The sequence below is a fragment of the Nelumbo nucifera genome, chromosome 1 (genome assembly GCF_055504915.1).
Source record: "Nelumbo nucifera cultivar China Antique chromosome 1, China Antique-T2T, whole genome shotgun sequence".
NCBI classification, from domain to species: domain Eukaryota; kingdom Viridiplantae; phylum Streptophyta; class Magnoliopsida; order Proteales; family Nelumbonaceae; genus Nelumbo; species Nelumbo nucifera.
The window spans coordinates 78723448-78744486 of record NC_142649.1 but is presented as its reverse complement, the minus strand read 5'-3'; the positions used below and the strand labels follow the sequence as shown (position 1 = coordinate 78744486).

The 21039-nt window shown below is 38.9% G+C and overlaps 1 protein-coding gene across 2 annotated transcripts; it reads left to right on the top strand.

Moving 5' to 3' along the window:
* The first annotated feature begins 720 nt into the window (after positions 1-720).
* Positions 721-20511, top strand: LOC104605659 (beta-glucuronosyltransferase GlcAT14A-like). 2 transcript variants are annotated; one of them, XM_010270506.3, is made up of 6 exons: positions 721-996; positions 1120-1186; positions 1706-2612; positions 14296-14371; positions 14473-14588; positions 19416-20511. In XM_010270506.3, the coding sequence occupies exons 3-6, from the start codon at positions 2012-2014 to the stop codon at positions 19961-19963; spliced, it is 1341 nt and encodes a 446-aa protein (XP_010268808.1). In that variant the 5' UTR covers positions 721-996; positions 1120-1186; positions 1706-2011; the 3' UTR covers positions 19964-20511. The 2 variants fall into 2 exon arrangements, with proteins under 2 accessions (XP_010268808.1, XP_010268807.1); XM_010270505.2 differs by having other exon boundaries at positions 1102-1186.
* The last annotated feature ends 528 nt before the right edge of the window (positions 20512-21039 follow it).

Genomic DNA, 21039 nt, shown 5'->3' with positions numbered 1-21039 from the left:
TAGAACAAAAGAAATCCGGTTAATAACCAAAATGCAGAAAAATACACCTCTCATCTCCTATAGACTACAGTCTATCAGTCTATAGATGTGGCTGCAGGTGGTTAACAGAATAATAAGTACTTGAAGAGTTTAATTAATTAATTAATTATTACCTTCCATCAGCGAAGGTTGTCTGGCCTCTTAAAGACGACAATGGACTCGATTGCAGCTGGGGAAGCCATTTTTCATTGGCAATAAAGGTTGTCTCTCTCTGTAGCGGGACTCGTTGCTTCTTATTGGCATAAACGCTGGGCATGGGATTGGAATTTGGAGATGAAGAGAGAAGGGGGAGGGTGACATTTGTTTTTGAAAGTGGTTAATAACCCGTATTCATGGAAACAAAAATTGAATGTTGATTGGTTCATCTCATCCGATATGATCATAGATTTTCCCAGAAACAATAAAAAAGCATGCAAAACGCTAAAAGCCCCCTTACACCGCATAACAGCAAATAGTGAGCAATGAGAGTTGCGGGACCTACCTAAGTACCTAGTACCGACACAATGCGTCAATGCCTAGTGTCATAAGATGATTTACTCTTTACTCGGCGTGCCGACTTTTCGGGCTTTTGGCCCAGCTGATTAAGCGGGACCTATTTGTGTTTTAGGCTTTTTAGCTACCGCTCTCTTTTGCTGTCTCCGTTAAGACTCGTGCCAATAAATCTCTAGCTTCGGGGCCATTTCTTTGCGCACGAATGCACAAACCTACCCTTCTCTACATAAATGTCTGACTTTCTCCCGGATTTTTAACCGGGAAAAGCTACTTCACTGTGCACCCACCTGTGTTTGAAAATTTTTCCCTTTTTTAATCTAAAAAAACAAAGAAGAGAGAAAGCGACCGTGTTCAGAGTCCAAAAGTCCGTACAAGGCTCCAACAGGAATTGTTTAGCGTGTTGATGGTTTATTAATTGAGGTCTTTCTTTTCTATCAAATTCTTCCATCCATGGATTCTTTAAAGGTCATTCTTTTATTTCATTACGGCTCCTGAACTGTTCTTTCTGTCTGTCGCCTCCTCCCTGCTTTAATTTTTCTTATCTGAAACTCAAGATCTGATATGCAACAGTTCAATTCAATCTGCTAGGGCTCTTGTTCGGAGATGCTTTTGTCGATTTTGTGGCATACATTTGCTTCGACTCGTTTCTTCTCTTGTAAGCAATGCTGCTTCTAATTTCTGCGGTTTTATTTTACTGAACCTCAGCTGTTCTTGTTTTTCTTTTATTTAATGTATGGTGTATGGTTTTCCCCCTCTTTTGCTGCTACTTGAAATATCTAAACCTTGCAATCAACGTTTCAGCTTGACCTCAAATTTAGCTATTTAATGCATGGTGTATGGTTTTCCCCCTATCAGATCTGGGAACTTTTTATGAAGAAAACTTTCGATCTATAGCTATTTCTTGAGAAAGAGAAATCCAGCTATTATACTATTTTTTTTTGTTGTTGCACTATTTCCTGTTACCATGAAATTTCTTCAAATGCTATTTTTACTGAAGGCTTGCTCACTTTGAGAAGATGAGCTCCTTCAGGTTTCGTTTTGTTGTTCTGTCTGGAAAATAATTGAACTTCTGTTTGATTTGGTATGCCTATTTCTTCCTTACTAAAGTTTGAGACGAGTTTGAGCTCCAAATCTTTTTTTTTTTTTTCACCAAACTCCGTTTTATATTCTACAGGGAGGACTATATATTTGGTGATAAATGGTGAACATCGTTGGACCTAAGAGTTAACATTGAATCTATCAGCTTTATTGGAAATTTATGTCTCTTTCCGTAAGTCAGTAGCCTCGGCTTAAATGTTAATCATCCCTCGGAAACGGTGGCTTTGGTTTTGCTACGGAAGCTCTTTGCTTCTCTTTGGTTTCCTTGTTGTTATTTCTGGAGGCTCTCTCTTGTATCAGACGTTTTGGATTGTCTGTCTCGAGGATTGTAACGGTAAGAAGTCACGGATTGTTAAAGAGACCGTTTTTAGTTTGAACAAGCATGAGGAAAAATGCCCATCCTCATTCTGGAAGGGCATTTACTGAAAGGAGGTGGATTCTTCCATTTTTTGCGAGTCTGCTCATTTCCCTTACTCTGTTTTTGGCCACTCTGTTTGGGATTTTCTCCTCTCCCAGTGATGGAGATCCATTGTCCCTTGACTTTATCTCATTTTCACCAATGGAGGATTCCAGTGACTACTTTGTGGAATCAGACTTGAAGATATCTTTTGATCAGGCTGGACGTTCAAACATGGAAGCACCAAGAATAGCTTATCTCATTTCAGGAACAAAAGGTGATACCCAGAGAATGAGGAGGACTTTACAGGCTGTGTACCACCCCAGGAATCAATATATTTTGCATTTGGATCTTGAGGCTCCTCCCCGCGAAAGAATAGAATTGACCACAACTATAAAAAGTGATCCAACATTTCGAGAAGTGAAGAATGTGCGTGTAATGGAACAGTCGAACTTGGTAACTTACAAGGGCCCTACAATGATTGCTTGTACCCTTCAGGCTGTAGCTATTATGTTGAGGGAAAGCATTGATTGGGACTGGTTTGTTAACCTCAGTGCTTCAGATTATCCTCTTGTCACACAAGATGGTCAGTATTGTGCTTTCGCTTCTTATTTCTTTTTCTTTGCTTTGTAGCAATGTTCATGGTCTCCACATACATTTCTTCACTTGATAACATCTATTTCCATACTCTTATCAAAACCAAAAATCTAATTAACCTTTATTTGTTGATCCTCATTTCTTTGTTATATTGTTTAAAATTCTGAGATTCTTATTTTTACCCTATTTCTACTAAACAACACATTGTATAACTTAAATTCTTTACTTAGTTCTGTTTGTCCAGTCTTTTTACTTTTAGTTTCTTTATATCTCTTAATTCTTTAAATTTTAAGTGCCTAAGAAAATTTTCTTTCCTCTTAAAACATCAACAACAAAGATATGTTTTTTTTTGATGGTTAACAATAAAGATTTGATTAAAAACCAAAACCATATTTCTGTTATCATTCCAACTTATGTGGAAAATGTGGTCTCCCTCACCTCATATGTGCATCTTATGCTTCAGATCAGGTGAGAATGTCAATCACCTTTCTGTTTTGATCCTATATATTGTTGGCTATACAAAACCAATTTATCTCACTTTTTGATGATTCATGATTACCTCTTAATGATATTTTGGACTTGTTCAAGTCTAACTCTTTACCCTTTAGGACAAAGATATGGAGACATGGAGATGCACACAGGAAACAATCCTTCTGAGTAAATTTCACTAAAGTTTCCAAAAACAATTAGAAACAATCATGAGGTGCAAAAAATTCTTAAGTCACATATTTGCATAAAATTAGGAAAAAGATGTTTAGATGTACTTGGATTATGTTTTCAGAGTTTAAAGCTCTTTTGAAAATTTCATTTGAATAAATAGCTCTTAATAATAACTATATAATAACATAAATCATAGTAATAGTTAATATGGTCTCACAGTTTTAGGTAGAGGTTATCTTAAAGAACCTCCTCCTCCTCATCTAGGCCTTGTACCCTGTCTAAGATTTGTAATTATACCTTTTTTAACACCTAAAGTTTTATAAGTTCCATACTCTTTCAATTGTTGTTAATATTTCCCAATTTCCTCAAAATTTTCAGATATCGGAATGAAATTTACAAGGCTCCCATGCATAGGGAAATTGAAATTTTGAACCATGGCCAGAAAAAAATCTTCAAAACAACATTGAGCCCATACTTTACTATTTACAACTCTGGACAATCCACCGTTTATAGGTGTTTAACTCAAACTTAAAACAGTTTGGCATTCTAATGTTGGCAGTTTTGAGTTTTCTCATTACATTCATCATTTGGTGCCATTTATAATCCTACCCAGTGATTTAAAAGGCGTGCCTAGGCACACAGGCGAGGCGCATTTTAGGGTATGCGCCTTGCCTAGGTCCTAGGTACAGCCCTTTTAAACGATGCGCCTTGTGTCTCAGCCCAGGCGTGTGCCTTTTGAAAATATTTTGCATTTTTTGAACCTAGCGGCTGGGCCGGGGGCTCCACCCCCGGACCCCCATGCCATGGCCCTCAAGGCAAGCCCAAACAAATCCATGTTAGGGTCTTAAATTCTTAATTTTCATATAAAAATAATGATTTTATAATTTTAATTGCTTTCTAAGAAGGTATTTTATTAGGATGAATGAATGAAGTCAATGAACAATATTAGCAAATAGGGTTATGAACAATATTGTTCATTCATTCATTCTAATAAAACATCTTCTTAGAAAGCAATTAAAATTATAAAATCATTATTTTTTATATGAGAATTAAGAATTTAAGACCCTAACATGGATTTGTTTGGGCTTGCCTTGAGGGGCGTGGCACAAAGGTGGCTCGTAGAATCAGGAATGTAATATGTTTTACATCACATTAGCTACTTGAAATAATGCAATTGAGGGAAAAAAGAGATTGTGGGTTTTACATGCTTGAAAATGTTTTTTTTGATGAATAATAATAAATTTATTGATTCAAAAGCAAATTTAGAGTGAGTTCATACATCATCCCAGCGAGAGGCACGAGCTGCAGCCCCTCCTTGAATCTTACAAGTAAACTAGGAAAGAAAAACAAGAATCACAATTGAGCCCAAAATAATTCTTCCCTATTTACCCCTTGCTTAGTTAACATATCTGACAAAGTATTTGTTGATCTCCCCACCCACTGTACAGTGACCAACATATTCCTTGTCAACCAACTAAATTTCTTCATTTCATTCTTGTATCGCCACATAGCCTTTTCAGAATTTTTCAACCAACCCACCACCACTTTGGAATCCCCCTCGATTATTAGGTGTTGTACCCCCAGCTGGTTTGCAAATTGCACCCCTTGTACAACAGCTAAAAGTTCTGCTCTGATGGAGTTCCCAAATCCCAAGGGACCTGAGTAAAGCAACAAAATCTCTCCCTTCTCATTTCTCAAAGCACCCCCTATTCCGGATAAACCTGGATTACCCATGCTACTTTCATCAAAGTTCAACTTTAGTGAGCCTTCGGATGGAGGAGACCAACTTGTAATTGATTTGTCCTTTAGAGATGAACACCTCGCTACTGCTGACCAATTTCTCCAAAGGTCATTAAAGGAGAATTGATGAAAGATTTCCAAGGTCTTCAGCCAATGTATTGCCCTATTTAACACATAGTCTTTCAAATCCTGGCTACTCCTTTCCTTTTCTTGAAAGATTGTAACATTTCTTTCTTCCCAAAGAGTCCAAATCAAGGCTGCACGAGCACATCTCCACATAATTCTCCCTATTTTTGTAGGCCAATAAAAGGTAGAATGGTTGAAGAGCATGTGAACTTTTGCTGGTAGACTCCAACTACCCCCAAACAACGAAAGTAGCCAGGTCCAAAGGTCTGCAAAAAGGGGACAAGATATTAATAGATGGTAACAATCCTCACCGTGAGCTCTATAGAGGATACACCAATTAGGAGAAATACAGAGGAAAGGTCTTCTCTTTTGTAGGTTATCTAAAGTGTTTACTTTCCCATGGAATACTTCCCAACAAAATGCCATAATTTTTGGGGGAACTAGCCTACAGCAAATTTCTTTTGACGGAAAGGGTTGGTGAGTAGAAAGTTGAGAGATGGACTTGAAGAAAGAAGCGCAAGTGAAGGTTCCATTGGGTTTAGGAGTCCAAACCCTCTTATCTGGCTTGGAGGGATCCAAACAAACCTGATTAAGACAACCAAGCAAAGCAAAAAGAGAATCAATTTCATCATCCCTAAGTCCTCTACGAAACCCAAAATCCCAAGTAGGATCTAAGGGTGTTCCCAAAGGTGAGACAAATTTTGAGACCACTTCTTTTTTGTACAAAGAAATAGAAAATAGCGAAGGGAACAAATCCTTTAACGGTGTGTCTCCTACCCAAATATCCTCCCAAAAATGGACAGAGTTGCTAGAACAAACTTCATACCTGATAAAATTGAGGAATTGAGGAAGAGTGTTGTGAATAGCCTTCCAAGGTGCTGCTAGGTTAGCTTGCCTCGATACACCAGCATCCCATCCATTCTCTAACCTCCCATGAATGCTTCCCACCACCCCATGCCACAATCTCTCTCTTTCCAAAGGCCATCGCCACAACCATTTCCCTAACAGAGTTTGATTTTTTCTAGTTACCCTCCCAAGTCCCAAACCCCCCTCTTCTTTACTTCTGCACATAATTTCTCAATTAGCCAAGTGATCCTTTTTCTCTTGTCCCGGCTCCCATAAGAAATCTCTCATCAACTTCTCCAGTTTCCTAGCTTCCCTAACTGGTATCCTAAAAACAGACAAATAATAGGTAGGTAAGTTAGCTAAGGTAGCTCTTATTAGGGTAATTCTCCTCCTAAAGAGATATAATTCCTCTTCCATGAAGCTAATCTCTTCTCAAACTTTTCTATCACTGGGGTCCAAAATCTACTCTCCCTAGGATTTGCCCCTAAAGGAAGCCCTAAATATGACATAGGCCAAGCAGAGGTGGAATACTCCAGACACTCTGCAATAGCCTTGACCTCCCCTACCTCCAAATTTATACCCGCTATGCAACTCTTTTCCAGATTTATTCTCAAATTAGAGATACTTTCAAAACTTTTTATTAGCTCCTTTAGGTTTGCTACCTTTTCGCTAAGACCTCCTTCACAAAAGATCATTAGGTCATCTGCAAACTGAAGGTGGGTGACGGGGACTTGGTGTCTCCCTATTCTCCAACCCCTAATGGTATCTTCACTGTCAGCCTTAGTAATGATCCTACTAATCACATCAACTACTAAGGTAAAAAGGAAGGGTGAGAGTGGATCCCCTTGCCTGACACCCCTGCAAGCTGGAAAAAAAGTCCCTCACCATACCATTTACCAGAATAGAGTAGTGACAAGTACTGATACACCCAAAGATCCAATTACACCACTTGTCCCCAAACCCACAGTTTTGCATAACCTTTAATAGAAACTTCCAGTCCACCAAATCATAGGCCTTTTCAAGATCCAATTTACAAATGAATCCTCTCTTACTAGACCTCTTCATTTCCTCCACACACATTTGCAATTAAGATCTGATTTGTTATTTGTCGCCCTTGAATGAAAGCCCCCTGTGTTTCACTAATGATAGAAGGGATGACTGTTTTGATCCTCAATGAAAGCACTTTAGCCAGAATTTTATAGATGCTTGTCACCAGACTAATAGGCCTAAAATCTTTTGGGTGGTTGGCATCATTCTTCTTAGGTATCAGGGCCAAAAAGGTGGCATTAATTCCAGGGCTTATAGTGTGATTGTCTGCAAATTCCTTAAAGACTTCAACTAAATCCTCTTTCACCACCTCCCAACAGTCTTGATAAAAGCCCATTGTAAAGCCATCTGGACCCGGAGCCTTGGATCTATCCATTAGAAAGACAACTTTCTTAATCTCTTCTTCCTCGAAATCCCTTTCCAGCCACCTTGCCACTCCGTCATCAATTCTTGGCCAATCCACCCTTTCCATGACTGCTCTCTCACTCAAAGGTCTTCTATAAATCGATTTGAAGTGGTCCACAAATTTTCTGGCTATGTCATCCTGGTTGGTAATTACCTCATCTCCTATCTCTAGCTTGGTCACAAGATTCTTTCTTCGTCTCCCATTTGCCAAATCATGGAAGAATCTAGTGTTCCCATCGCCTTCCTTAATCCACTTGTGTCTAGATTTTTGTCTCCAACTGATTTCTTCCCTCACCTCTTCCAAATCCTTTTTCAATTGTCTCCTTAACACTCTGTCCTCCTCGGTCAGCCCATTTTGAGATTCCTTTACATCCAAGTTCTCTATGCGAGAAATTAGGCACAGTTTTTGCTCCTCAATTCTACCAAACTGATCTCTATTCCACTCTTTTATTTTGGCTTTCAGGCTTTTTAATTTCTTATGGAACTTGATCCCCTTCCATCTTACCCCCCTCTCCTCCTCACCCCACCATTCCTTCACTTTTTTCACAAAATCTGGATGGGTAAGCCACATATTTTCGAATCTAAAAGGTTTGGGTCCTATAGAAAATGACTCAGTACCTATTTGGATAGGACAGTGATCGGAGGTGACCCTGGGTAACGCTTTAGCAACCAAGTTTTCCAAACTATTCTCCCAGACAAGGTTAAATAAGAATCTGTCCAGCTTCGGACACAAAGGGGTTTCCTGAAGGTTGGACCAAGTGTAACTGGCTTGCAGCAGAGGTATTTTCTTCAGTTCACATTCTTCAATAAAACCATTAAATTTCCTCATGCTTGTTGAAATTACCTGTTGGGGATTACTGGTTTCATTAGAGAATCTAATGACATTAAAATCCCCACCCAGGCACCAAGGACCATCCCATAACCCCTTGATTGCATATAGTTCCTCCCACATCTCATTCCTCTCTCTATAGGAATTAGGGCCAAAAACATTGGTTAAGACCCATACACACCCATTCTCTACATTCTTACACTTAATGGAAACTGAGAATCTGCCTATCAATTCTTCCACTACTTCCACCACATCCTCCCTCCACAGTGTTACGATCCCCCCCTGAGGCTCCCCAAGAAGGAGACGAGCTCCAACCTAAACCTCTAGATCTCCAAAAACTCTTCACCCATCTCCCATCTAATTCCATCATTTTGGATTCTTGTAACAACACAATATCGGGTTTTTCCCTTCGGAGTAGGTCTTTGATCACCCTTCTCTTTCTTGCATTCCCTAACCCTCTTACATTCCAGCTAATAATTTTCATCGAGACAAAATAGCAAAAAACCCATGAAAAGGCCATAGTCTCCTCATTCTAGGCCCTTCCTCCTATCCCCTCTACCATTGAATTCTAAATCCCCCTCAATGTCTGAAATTAGCCTTTCCACTTCAGATCTTTTTTTTCTTATTTGTTCCTTTTTCCCCCCTTCCTAATACAACAATCATCATTTTTCTTTTCTCCATCCTTTCCAGCCAATGTTTGAGGAAGAATTTTACCCTGCTCACACTTATTTTGGCTACAACATCTTTCTAAGAGTCCTTCCTTTTTTTTTTCCTCCATCATTGTACAAATCAACTCCCAAATTCTGTCCACCTCCCTCTTACTACTTTCTTCCAACACCCTCTCTCCTTCCACTATCACCCTCTCTCTTGCATCAGAACCTCCTGGATGGGAAGCTGGGATATCTGTTATAGGCATAGCAAACAAGTCAGTACCTATAAAAGAATTGACACCCATACCTGGTAGGACGGGGGTAGGACTAGAATCACTGGAATTGAAGTGCTGACAGGCGGCAAATGGTTTTAAGGCCTTTCCCCTTTTTGGACAAGGTTGTGAAGTAGACATAGTGAAAGAATCACTTCCTGACGACCTACCCACTTGGAAAACCTTTCTCAGTGTTTCCGACACCGGAATACCCACATCCATCCTCACGGCCGATTCTTGTTCCTCTCCACCAACATCCTGTAATTCATTAGACTCAGGGTCAACTCCCTTGACGAAGGGAGGAGGAGTTTTCACAACTTTAGAACCATTTTCTTCACCATTTCTAGTCTTCCCGCCACCTACTTCTTCAGTCTCTTCCTCTAAAAACAACTTTGTATGCAAACTTTCTATTTCAAGTAACTCATTGTTGCTTTTCGGAGACAGACTTCCCAAACTTAACGTTTCGTCTCTATCAGAATCGTCACTGCTGTTTTGTTCACACAACCAATCTTCAGATCCTGTTCTGTTCAAATCACTAGGCTTTAGGTATCTCGGGTTGCGCCTATCTGGTGAAAGACGGTTCACCAGGTTGGATGGAACCCACTGTAGAGAGCCTCGAGACTGAGAGTCTTGAGATTTTGCGCCTGATCTGTTCGATCGAAAGGAGGGATTCGAGGTAGAAGAAGATAGACGCTTAGTCTCGTCTATCAGCTCATCCCTCCTCCTAGTCACGTGCTTACTTAAAGTGTCCCTTGGCTCATCTGTCTTGTAATGGGCCTTGGGCTCAAGACTATATGAACCCAACTTTAAAACCTTTACTTGAGTTGCCTTCTCCGGCCCACCACAAAAGGGATCCACTCGATTGGGCCCATTTTCTAAGTCTTTTCGTCCCACGTGACCTCTTAAAAAGTTACGCCCCCCTGTTTTAATGGTCGAGCCAGCAACCTTCCCTGTCTGAGGTTGTTGGTTCAGCCCTCTCCCTTTCGCCACTGGTAAGTTTTTGTCTGTTTCTCCTGACACCACCTGCGCAAAGGATCTGCCATTTGTCATATCCTTATCTTGCTTTCTCCAGGTTTGACCTTCCAACTGCCCCAAAGCTTTTTGGCTTCCTAGAACTTGTTGGCCCTTTTTAGTGAAACATTCCTTCCCATTTGAATTAACCAATCTCACAGGTCCACGTAATGCTTCTTCTTCCTCCTCCCCTCCTACCATACGAGCCTCCTTCCACAGCCCTGCTTCAATGGAGGAAGCTAACCACACAGAGATAAAGCTCCCCTCTGTTCGTACCTCTATCTTTCGTGGAATGTCTTCTGGCTTCACACCACTTAGTAGGATTGCTACCGAGTAAAGATCACCCCAGAAAGCTCCTTTCAAGATTCCTCCACACAATACAGCTATAGACTCTGCTTTTTCTTGTTTCCATAGATGAAATGGCAAGCCTATTACACGCACCACCACACCATCTTCGACAAAAAAATCCTTGGAGTTGGATGTTGGATTCCATTTAAAGACTGTGAATGGTCCGAAATCAACCTGAACATTGATAGTTGATATTTCCAACTCATTCTCTATTGGATCTAGGATGGCTTTACAGCTATCGAAGGGGGTTACTATGAAGACACTCTTCAGCTTCAACCTGGTTGCCAGTAAGTCAGCTACCCTCCTCCAATCATTAACCTTTTCCTTGACTTGTATCACAAACTTACTATCCCACTCCTTGTTGGACAGTTTTGTATGCCCTTAGCTTCAATCAGAATGATGTACTTTATGAGTTTATTGTAAATGAATAAAAGTGCATATTTGATTCATGTTCCCTTGGTATGTTTCTGTGTAATACCCTTAAACTGGACACTTAATGAGAACCGTGTTAGTTTAGAATGTTCACAGCCAGTGGGTCGGTCTGGGGAGACTTATCCTGATAAGGCTGACACTGTTGTGCCACCAAGTCGGTTGGGGTGGCCTGTCTCAGCTGCCAGGGTGAGACCCTAGGCACATACAGTGTAGGATTAATTGAATCTATGAACTGGACCAGATTTCCAGTATTGCTCTGGACCTCAGAGATTGATGGGCAAAACTGGAAAGTTACACCCGGCCCCTAGACTCGATTATGATACTGCACTAGGTGTCGGATTGGGCTGTCTTTGATGTACCAATCAGTGAGATCCTTAGCGGGGGTCAAAACCTGGGTATGTTGGGACAGTTTGAGAATTCATCTGAGTGGGTGATCATAGTGACAGGATCAGCCCCTTTGTCGGACAAAGGTAATGATCGGGGGTGCACTCTCACTGATGGAAACCAAGACTGCCGATAGCCGGTTTCAATCGTTGAGATTTGTTTTGCAAAGTATATTTTATATGAGATACAAAAGTATATATATTATGGTTTCTAAAATGTTTGCAAAAAGGTTTTAATTCCCGGGATCCATATAAGCAGAGAGTGTAACACTGTTCCTTACAGCCGAGGGAGAGGTCCTCTCTTGTCGGGCAGTGTATGATCATTATGGGCTGAGAGGTTAAGTGTAAGACCATTGAGGATAATACCTGATGTGCTAATCTTGCATCTGCCCACAGTCCCTGGGTGTTACAAGGTGGCTTGGCCCAGGGACCACTTAGGGTAAATATTGGGCTCATAGAGCCCATTTGATGGGTTTCAGGGGGTGCATTGTGTCCATAACAGTGTATTCGGCCAGGCCTTGTAACAAAGGCTGGGCCGAACCTATGTGGCTGATGTGTAGATCAATGCTTGGGTCCCATGCCATACAAGGAAGCCCAACTGGGCAGTAGTTAGGAAGGTTAAGTGAGTACATAAGCTTAATGGGCCTAAAGCCCATTTCAAACTGGACTTATTTAATAAGTTAAATATGGGCGAATTCTGAGATGGATCAGTAGATAGGATAGGGTCTTAACCCTATCCACTCAGAGAGTCCAGATCTGAATATGATTCAGATCTAGAAACCTCCTAATGAGATTAGGAGAATGCTGGTCTAATCTGCAGATAAGATAAGGGTTTATCCTTATCACCTAAAGAGAGGTCTGATCCAAATATGATTTGGATCAGCAACTCCTAATTGGATTAGAAGCTGATCTCTTAGGGTTACAAAAGGAGGGGGCGACAACCTTCAGAAGAATGATATAATCAGATCCTCTTCAGAGCTGAAATCAAAGAAGAAGATTTCTACAATCCCTGCAAAGACCTTTCTTGCCGCCTCCTTCCTGCAGCCGCTAGACATCCAGTTCGATCTCTAGTTGTGGGAAAGTCAAGATTCGATCTTGACATCAGTTCTTTGAGAAAGAATTGATAGGAAGCTGTGCTCATGTGCCATCCTGTTGTTTCTTGCGAAGGACAGAATTCTTCGAGAAGAATACTGCTGATTCTGCTCCATCCTGCACTACGCCATCTTTAGTGGGAGCAGTCTTTGGATCCTTCCTTGGGCGTGAACACCTTCGTTGGGGGATATTATTTTTCCGTATCAGGTATAATCCTCTCCTACTCCTTTTGGTTCAGATATGGTTCAGTTTATGGTTCAAGAATGATCATTGAAAATATGATTTTCTAAATAGGGAATGCGATTCCCAGTTGAAGGGAGAGAAATTTTTTTTGAAATTCGCCCCTTTATTCCGCAAGATTTGGGCATCCATACGATGGATCTCTCATCCCTTCACTCCTTTCTCTCTAGACTTCCCACAATTCTGCATTGGCTTTTTGTTTTTGCCATGACCACTGGCCCTTGTTCTACCTTGCTGTTGCTGAGATATGCCTTCTCCTCCCTTATGGAGGCTTTTTTATCATTTGCTACTCTTTGGACTAAGAACTCTTTGAGCAACCAATCAACTTCCCCCCTACCTTGGTTCTGTTTTCCTGCTGGTAGACACACCAGTTGCCTTTGTCCCTTACCAAAAAATTCAGCCAAAGCTATGAAGAAACCTTTTCTATTCGTCTGACATTCAACAACATATCTTCTCCCTTCTAATGTACTAAAATCCTGCCAGTTTATCTGCTTACCTTTTGAACAGGCTCCAACTATGAACTCTCTTAGCCACTCGATCACTTCTAATCCTTCTAGCAATATTGTACCCTTTTTCGCTTCCCTTACCTTCAGGCTTACTTTCCCCTTGATTCTCATCTCTTCGAACATGAGATTTTTTGCTTCTATCTTCAAAGATCTCCTCCACTGACTTGCCTGCACGAACTCCATGGATCTTTCTCCCCAACAGATCCAATCTTGTAGCATTTGGATTTGTAGATTATGAATTATGTTAGATTTTAGATTGTAACAGGCTGAACGCCATCCAACTTTAGGCCACCAAAAACAAGTCCTTCGGTGACGTTTTTTCCAGATTTTGATTCCAAATCATAGTTCTTGGGGAGATCTTCAAAACAGTAAGTAGAACTCCTTATTTGAACTTCTAGGTGAAAAGTTATGGTCTTAGGGAGTTGGCATTCCGAATATACTTTATCTTGGGAAATCTGCAAAGAATGATTTAGCCATTTTGTTGCTTGAAAATGTTTTATATGTTCGATTTTATTTTTAAATTCTCATTTGAATATGCTTTACATGTTATGTTTATGTATTTTAATTTTAGATAATAGGTTATTTTAAAACATTTATTTTAAAACTTAAGTATATTTTTTATTAATATTATGTTTAACATTTTTTTTTGAAAATTTTGGCATTTTTTGAATTTTCTGACATTTTTTATTCTTTAGCATTTTTTTTTTGTATTTTTGTGCCTTGCTTCAAAAAGGCGCACACCTCGCCTTGCGCCTTGGGCACAAATTGGCCCTTGTGCATTTTTTGTGCCTTGCACTTTTAAAACACTGATCCTACCTTGTTACATTCTTATCCTAAAAATACACAAAGGTACTTATACATATATACATCTTATAATCCAAAAAATAACATTCTTGTAGAAGTTACTTATCAAAAAAAAAAAAAGGTTCTTGTAGAAGTTTGAGTTTGGCTTATTTTCTTCATCATATAATCCTCAGTGATTGCATTATTATTCCTAGAAATACAGAAAAGTACACATGCATAGGCATTTATGTATTTGGCCTGTTTTTATGGGAAAATAAATCAAAATTTTCTTTGTTGCACAGATCTGCTTCATGTTTTTGCCAATCTGTCCAGGGATCTCAATTTTATTGAACATACACCAATTGCTGGGTGGAAATTGTAAGTACATATAACTGTACCAAATGCACATTTTCATTTTATGTTCTTTTCTAATTCAACTTTAGTGTGTATTCTGATAAAAATCTCACAAACTTATTCAGGAACCAGAGGGCAAAACCAATCATCATTGACCCAGGTCTTTACTTATCGAAAAAATCTGATATTTTTTTGACTACTCAACGCCGTTCCCTTCCAACATCTTTCAAATTGTTTACAGGTAACTTACAGTTATCTATTTTCTCAATTGCGTGTGTTCACATCTCCCTTTGATTGTATCAAACTCTCCTCACAGAGACACTCGTTTGGCTTGATTGCTACGATGAAATGTTCCACTGAAATTTCTTTTTGAAATTGATGCAAGCAAGCTTGAAATTTAAGTCCACATCAGTGTTTTAAAAGGCACTGAAGGCATATGCCTGGAGGTGCACCTCCAGGCGAGGTGCTAAGGAAATGCCTGGAGACAGTATAAAGGCATACGTCTTTGTTCACTTTATACAGGAGGTGTACTCATGCTTGTACCTTTAAGCTAATTTTTATAATAAAATGTTATAAACTAGGGGCACAGGGCACCATTTTACTGTGTTCCCTATTATTTATTAACATAATACCGAGGATGAAAAACTCTCCAAACTTGTTTGTTGTAATGTTTATAATTAAATGTTATAAATAGAAGTGGGGGCTTTGATTTCTTTTAAAGCATTGCAATCATCTGAATGTGAGACAACAGAACTATATTGGATAATGTAGTGCAATCTGAAATTTTGATTTTCAACATTGCAAGTGATATATTGATGACTAATGAAACTTCATGTGATGATACTTCATTTGTATATTTAAATCATCATCATAATCTTAGCCTTATCCCAACTATATGAGGTTGGCTACATGAATCCTGTTGCCAATGAATCCCATTGCATCAATTTATAGTTAAATGTGATGGTTTAATTATTGTCTAATTTCTTGTAAATTTTCTTATTTTATGGGATATTTACTATTTTATTTTTGTTTATTTTTTATTGGAAAAACCATACCCAGGAGGCTTACACTTGTGCTCTGGTTTATGCCTCACACCTTAGGATGGTGGAAGGCCTTGTGTCACAGCTCCACTTTTTAAAACATTGATCCACATGACATAGCATGTTCACTGCTTGCTACTGCACTCTGTCCATTGCAAACTGCTATTCAAGGAACTGGTTTGCAATTTGGTTCACCTTATGTGTAGCAATGGCTGCCTTTTTGGTTTTATAAAATCAAAGTATATCATTTAGAGTTCTGATTGTTGTATAGAAATGAACATTTGTGACAACGTTAAATCTCACCCAATCATGTTAAAGATGCCACATAGGCTACTTACTTTTCATTGGTTTATGTTTCACCAGGTGTGCTTACCATTAAAGGTTTCAACAAGTTAAAGATGTCAACTATGACTTGTCACTTTATCATGGTCATAGTTTTCAAGGTGCCAAGGCGAGGCTAGGTGATAGGGGAGTGCCTTGTCGTCTAGTCGCCTAGGTGATGGATTTTTTTAAGTAAAAACCATATATAGTAGGGTAGTTCCCTAGGTTCCATAACCAGATTCCCTTAATAATTATCCATAATTTTCATAAGTATAAGCTTCATGTTAAAGTCTGGAAAATCAACTTATTTATGAGAAGAAAAAGAAGAAAGAAAAGAAAATTCAAAAAATATAGGGGCTGGACCCCTATTTTTGTTATAGGAAAAGAAGAAAAAAAAAGATGATGATGTGTTGATTAGACAAAACTTTAAGTTCCTCCTTATTGGTTCAGGTTTTGAAGTCTTTGGGGGTTCAATACAGCAATTAGCAATGCTTGCGTTGATTAAACCCTAACAAATAAGAAAATAACACCAATCGAGGGCTGGCTCGTTGGTGTGTTAGCTGGGTAGTCCCAGCATTGATGCGGAATCAAATCCTGCAACCAGCACTTTGGAAAACAGAAAAAGGGGGGGGGGGGGGTAAAGGGGAAAAGGGGAAAAAGTATTGCTAATTAACCAAAAAAAAACAAATAAGAAAATAATAAAAAGAAATTAGTATATAAACAAAAAATGAAGATTTTAGTTTAATAATGTCTATTTTATAATTATAATATCAAAAAATTAACAATATAAAAGTATTTTATAACATAGTATACAAAACTACTTGGAGATTTGGCAACGCGATCCTCCAAGGGTGCCTTGTTGCCTAGGCTTTGCCTTGACAACTATGATCATGGTTCACATTTTTTGCTTCACGGTGTAGTTTCTGCACCTTAGATTTTGCCTATTATTTACTAGTTTTCATCTTGTTCTCTTTTGCACAAAATCAATTTCCTTTCTCAAACTAAATTTTTATCTCTTGCTGGACATCCCACTGCTTTTAAATCAAGTTCATACAGGTGGCACCTTGTTAACGTGCCTTACCAAGATATTTCGTAGGAGATGTCAACAGTGACAGGATGACCCTAGATTCTTTCTGTTTACCTCTGGTGGTCCAGAAAAAGAAAAAACATATATGGCATACACCTATGCTTTATTATTTATATGATAAATGTACAATGACAAATGTACCCCTGCTGTGTGTACAACTCAGAAAACATGTAAATATGATGACATATTAGCATAAAGAAAGAAAATAATAAAAATAAATGAGTTCTAACAGTTTAATTTCATCATATTATTTGACAAAATTTTCTGCATATTGATATCTGGATGGAACCCTAATTGCTTGCATACATAACTCATGACCATAACTCCATATATCTAATTATCCATCTTATGTTTGGTTCCTTGATGGCAACTGGAACTTGGATTGCATAATGAACCAGAGAAAAACACAAATTAAACTTATGTAAGCCTATTCTATCATCATGGACAATTCTAGAGTATCTGATATTGACAATTAGAGTGTTTTTTGGTAGCGTTAACACTTATAAAATATGTAAAAAGTAAAATCATATGTTTTAACAAACCATACCATAAAAACTGTATATGTTAAAAGCTAAGTTGAATTGGACAAGATACAATCATTGAATAATGACACACATCTTCAAAAACTGAAGACAAAAGCATGATATAGGCAAATGGAGTAACCCATATTGTAAATTAAAAATAGTGAGATATAAGTATTAAGAAATGACAGTTACATTAGAAAACTAGATACAAAAGCTCGATATAGGCTGTAGGAAACATATTAAATGGGACAACCCATATCTATATTCCAGGATCTTAGGAAATTTAGGGTTGTACCATGTTTTCCTTATCTGTGTCTGTGTCAATATCCATATTTAGGCTTCATATATTGTGGACCATGAACCTAAAATCTGACCAGGAACCCTTCTTCCTCCTATGATCTCAACAACCAACTTAAAAGGAAGTCATAAGAGCTATTTAATTGGGGTACAACTTTACTCTGATCATTGTCATTTTCATCTAAGCTTCGTCCACTTATGGGTTCAGCTACATGACCCTGTTTTGTCATTTTGTCATGTTTAATGCTTACACACCCACAAACACACACAGACACACACACCAATCAAGAAAACTTTCTCCATTGCATCCTCTCCCTAGTATTCTAATAGCCAAGGTTGCCCTTTTCCAATCTTTCCCCTCTGTTTTCCTTCTCTTGCAATTGGTTCTTCCAGTATATCCTGAAGCATCATTGTAAAGCTGCAAATTTCTTCATTATCTTCTTCCTCACTTTAAATGGCTTTTGATGGCTGTTCCTCACCAACCTTCGGAACAGGGTTACTAATGACTTGGTCTTATTCCTGACAATTCCTTTCATTGAGCATGTGAAATGCTCCTTCACCCAATTTCTTACTAAGCTCCAGTTTTCTATCTAGAATTTTTGTAGTCTCAGTCTGAGCTTTGGTCGCCAATGACCCCATAGTTGAGCTGATTGCTTGGTATCCCTTGCTTTTCAGAGGTGCAGGTTAATGGCAGTGGGCCCTGTGTGTACCTTGCTATACTAACTCTGCTAACTCTCTAATTAGGTCGAGTGTACAGCATGCCACTCCAATGGAGTTGAAAGCCACATCGACAACCAAAAAATAGAAGAAAGCCTGGGCTTTGGTCCTCGTTACCATGTCAACCTGAGTGTTTTCCTCATCATGAGTATCCATCATGTCAGCCCGAACAGTTGTCTTCACCTTGAATAATTTTCTAGTATAAAATTGGTAAGCTCTTCAGGTAATTGCTCCTCCCAACTTTTGGAATCAAAATTGGGGATTTGCAGATATTGGCCTGTCTGGATCCCAAAACACACCTTATCTCTTCTGGAATGTTTATGTTGGCAAGGTGGAATCCACACCACCTGAACTAACCATTGTGTAAAGTATAGAAGAAAAAAACACTAACCATCATGGGAGCTAAGACTTGTGAGACAAGCTAAAAGAAAGAAATAATTACTGTGGTTGAAGATGATGCCATTGCACTACTGTTTTTACCTCCTATCATCTTTTGTATCACTGCCCTTGTACATTGCATTCTTCTTACAAAGTTGCGACAAAATCCCCAGAACCTTCGCACTCTAATGTTCTATTTTTGGGTGATTGTGTATTCTTAGTCACAAACAGGTTCATTACCTTTATCCTTGCAAAAGAGTTGTCTTTTGAGGCCTCCTGTTGAAACTCTCAAGGAGCAGTAGTACTCAAAATTTGGGCCAGTTTTGCTGCCTAGTGGAATTCTTTTATCAAAACTCAATGACTGAAAGATTTTGTCCAGTGGTTCACTTGTTCTTGAATCTTGACTACCACATCAAGAAATTTCTCTATGTGCCTTCAAGAAACTTCTATATATACCTTGTTATCGTTTGATTGAATTTTTCATGTCATCTATGGTAACTCAGACTCCAAGATTTATTGAAGCTGGTTTGATGTGGAAACCATTGGGTTCATCCACCTACTTGTTTGCTGCTTCTGGTGGCTTGCCAGAACATGATTAACCTAATCTTTACAAACCTCAGTCTTCTAGAAAATTTCCATCAATATTTTCTTCAGATTTAATTGAAAATTTCTAGATATTTAGTTTTCTTTTATGCTATTTTCAGGTTCGGCATGGATAATGCTTAGTAGATCCTTCCTTGAATACTGCATATGGGGTTGGGACAACCTCCCTCGTACTGTCCTTATGTACTACACAAATTTTGTCTCCTCCCCGGAAGGTTACTTCCACACTGTCATCTGCAATACAGAGGAGTTCAACAAAACTGCTGTGAGCCATGACCTCCACTACATTGCTTGGGATAATCCTCCAAAGCAGCATCCTCGCTTGTTAACAATCAAAGACTTTGATAACATGGTAAAAAGTGGGGCCCCATTTGCTCGGAAGTTCACCAAGGATGACTCAGTCTTGGACAAGATTGACAAAGAGCTTCTGGGTAGGTCTGAAGGCAGGTTTGCTCCTGGTGCATGGTGCATTGGAAGCTCTGATGGAGGGGTTGACCCCTGCTCCTTGAGAGGTGAGGATTCAGTATTTCGGCCAGGCCCAGGTGCTGAGAGGTTGAAAGAATTGTTTCAGAAGCTTTTGTCTGAAGATCTTTATAGCAAGCGTTGTTCATTTCAGACGTCAGAATCAGTTAATAGAAGTGTACATTGATGCATTAATAGATGTAAATGGTTGATGTTGATGTAAATTGACTTGGTTATATAGTTAATGCGCGCTTTAAAGAATGGTGGGAATGCTTCAAAGCGTGCCCGCGTGGTTGGCTCGGGCATGTGGAGGTGGAGCCAATAACCAAAGGAAGCAACAAAGAAGTGATTACAGATTAGTGAAGAAAGAAAAATTGTCGGTGCGGCACTGCGGTCTTCTACTTGAGATGTTATAGGGAAAAAGCCGAAATGGCCCTGAATTACTATAAACAAAGGCATATACAATGGGCTATGCATCCAATCAAGAGTGAACACGTCAGCGTGTTTTTCCTGTTACTAGCTTCTTGTACATTCCTTTGTTTTTTTCTTTTTTTCTTTTTGGTGGTTGTACGCAGGTGTTCACTACCCTCACTCTGATTTTTATATTAGTTTGGCTGTCAAACATGGATAGCCAAACTGTTTTGTTTGTTCTGAAAAAAAAATTGGTTGTTTAAATCCGGACAGCCTTAACAGGCCTTTCCCTGCATCATGTCATTTTGGCTCAAGTTTGGTTGCAAATTTACATTAGCGTAATGCATGGGAGTGCAAACTGCAGATAGGCTGAGTGTTAATGTGGTTTTTTCTTGCTTCAAATTTGGTATTGTTTTATTTGTTTGAGATAAACGAAATAAGATGTTGTTCGAGCCTTGTATGCAAGAGAATGGAGATGGTAGGTAGGACGGTAATATTTTTAGGAATAATGTATGAAATTAGATGATGTGTTGTAGAGAGAATTGAGGTAGGTGGAAGTGGTGCAAAATTTGCATGAGATGCAAAATTTATTTGAACTGTTTGGAGTGGAAATGAAACAAAAGTACAAATTTTGTATTAGATAAGATTTTTTCCCGCTCTCTGAAGGCCTCGTTCATGTCTTGGTTAGTTATTTGTTTGGTTAAATGCACAGTGTTTTTTTGAAAAACACTCGCATTGATCGGTGTTTTTTTATTTTTAGGTAAAGTTATATAATAATTGTTTAATCTAAAAAGTAACATTATGGATTTATTTCTTATGTATTAGCAAATATGGATTTATTTGTTATGTGAG

What these genes read in the sequence shown, in the direction of transcription:
- LOC104605659 (XM_010270506.3), top strand. Translation starts at nt 2,012, where the DNA reads ATGAGGAAAAATGCCCATCCTCATTCTGGAAGGGCATTTACTGAAAGG. An exon ending in TCCTCTTGTCACACAAGATG is followed by an intron (nt 2,613 to 14,295) that starts GTCAGTATTGTG and finishes TTTGTTGCACAG; the next exon opens with ATCTGCTTCATGTTTTTGCC. An exon ending in ATCTTTCAAATTGTTTACAG is followed by an intron (nt 14,589 to 19,415) that starts GTAACTTACAGT and finishes TGCTATTTTCAG; the next exon opens with GTTCGGCATGGATAATGCTT.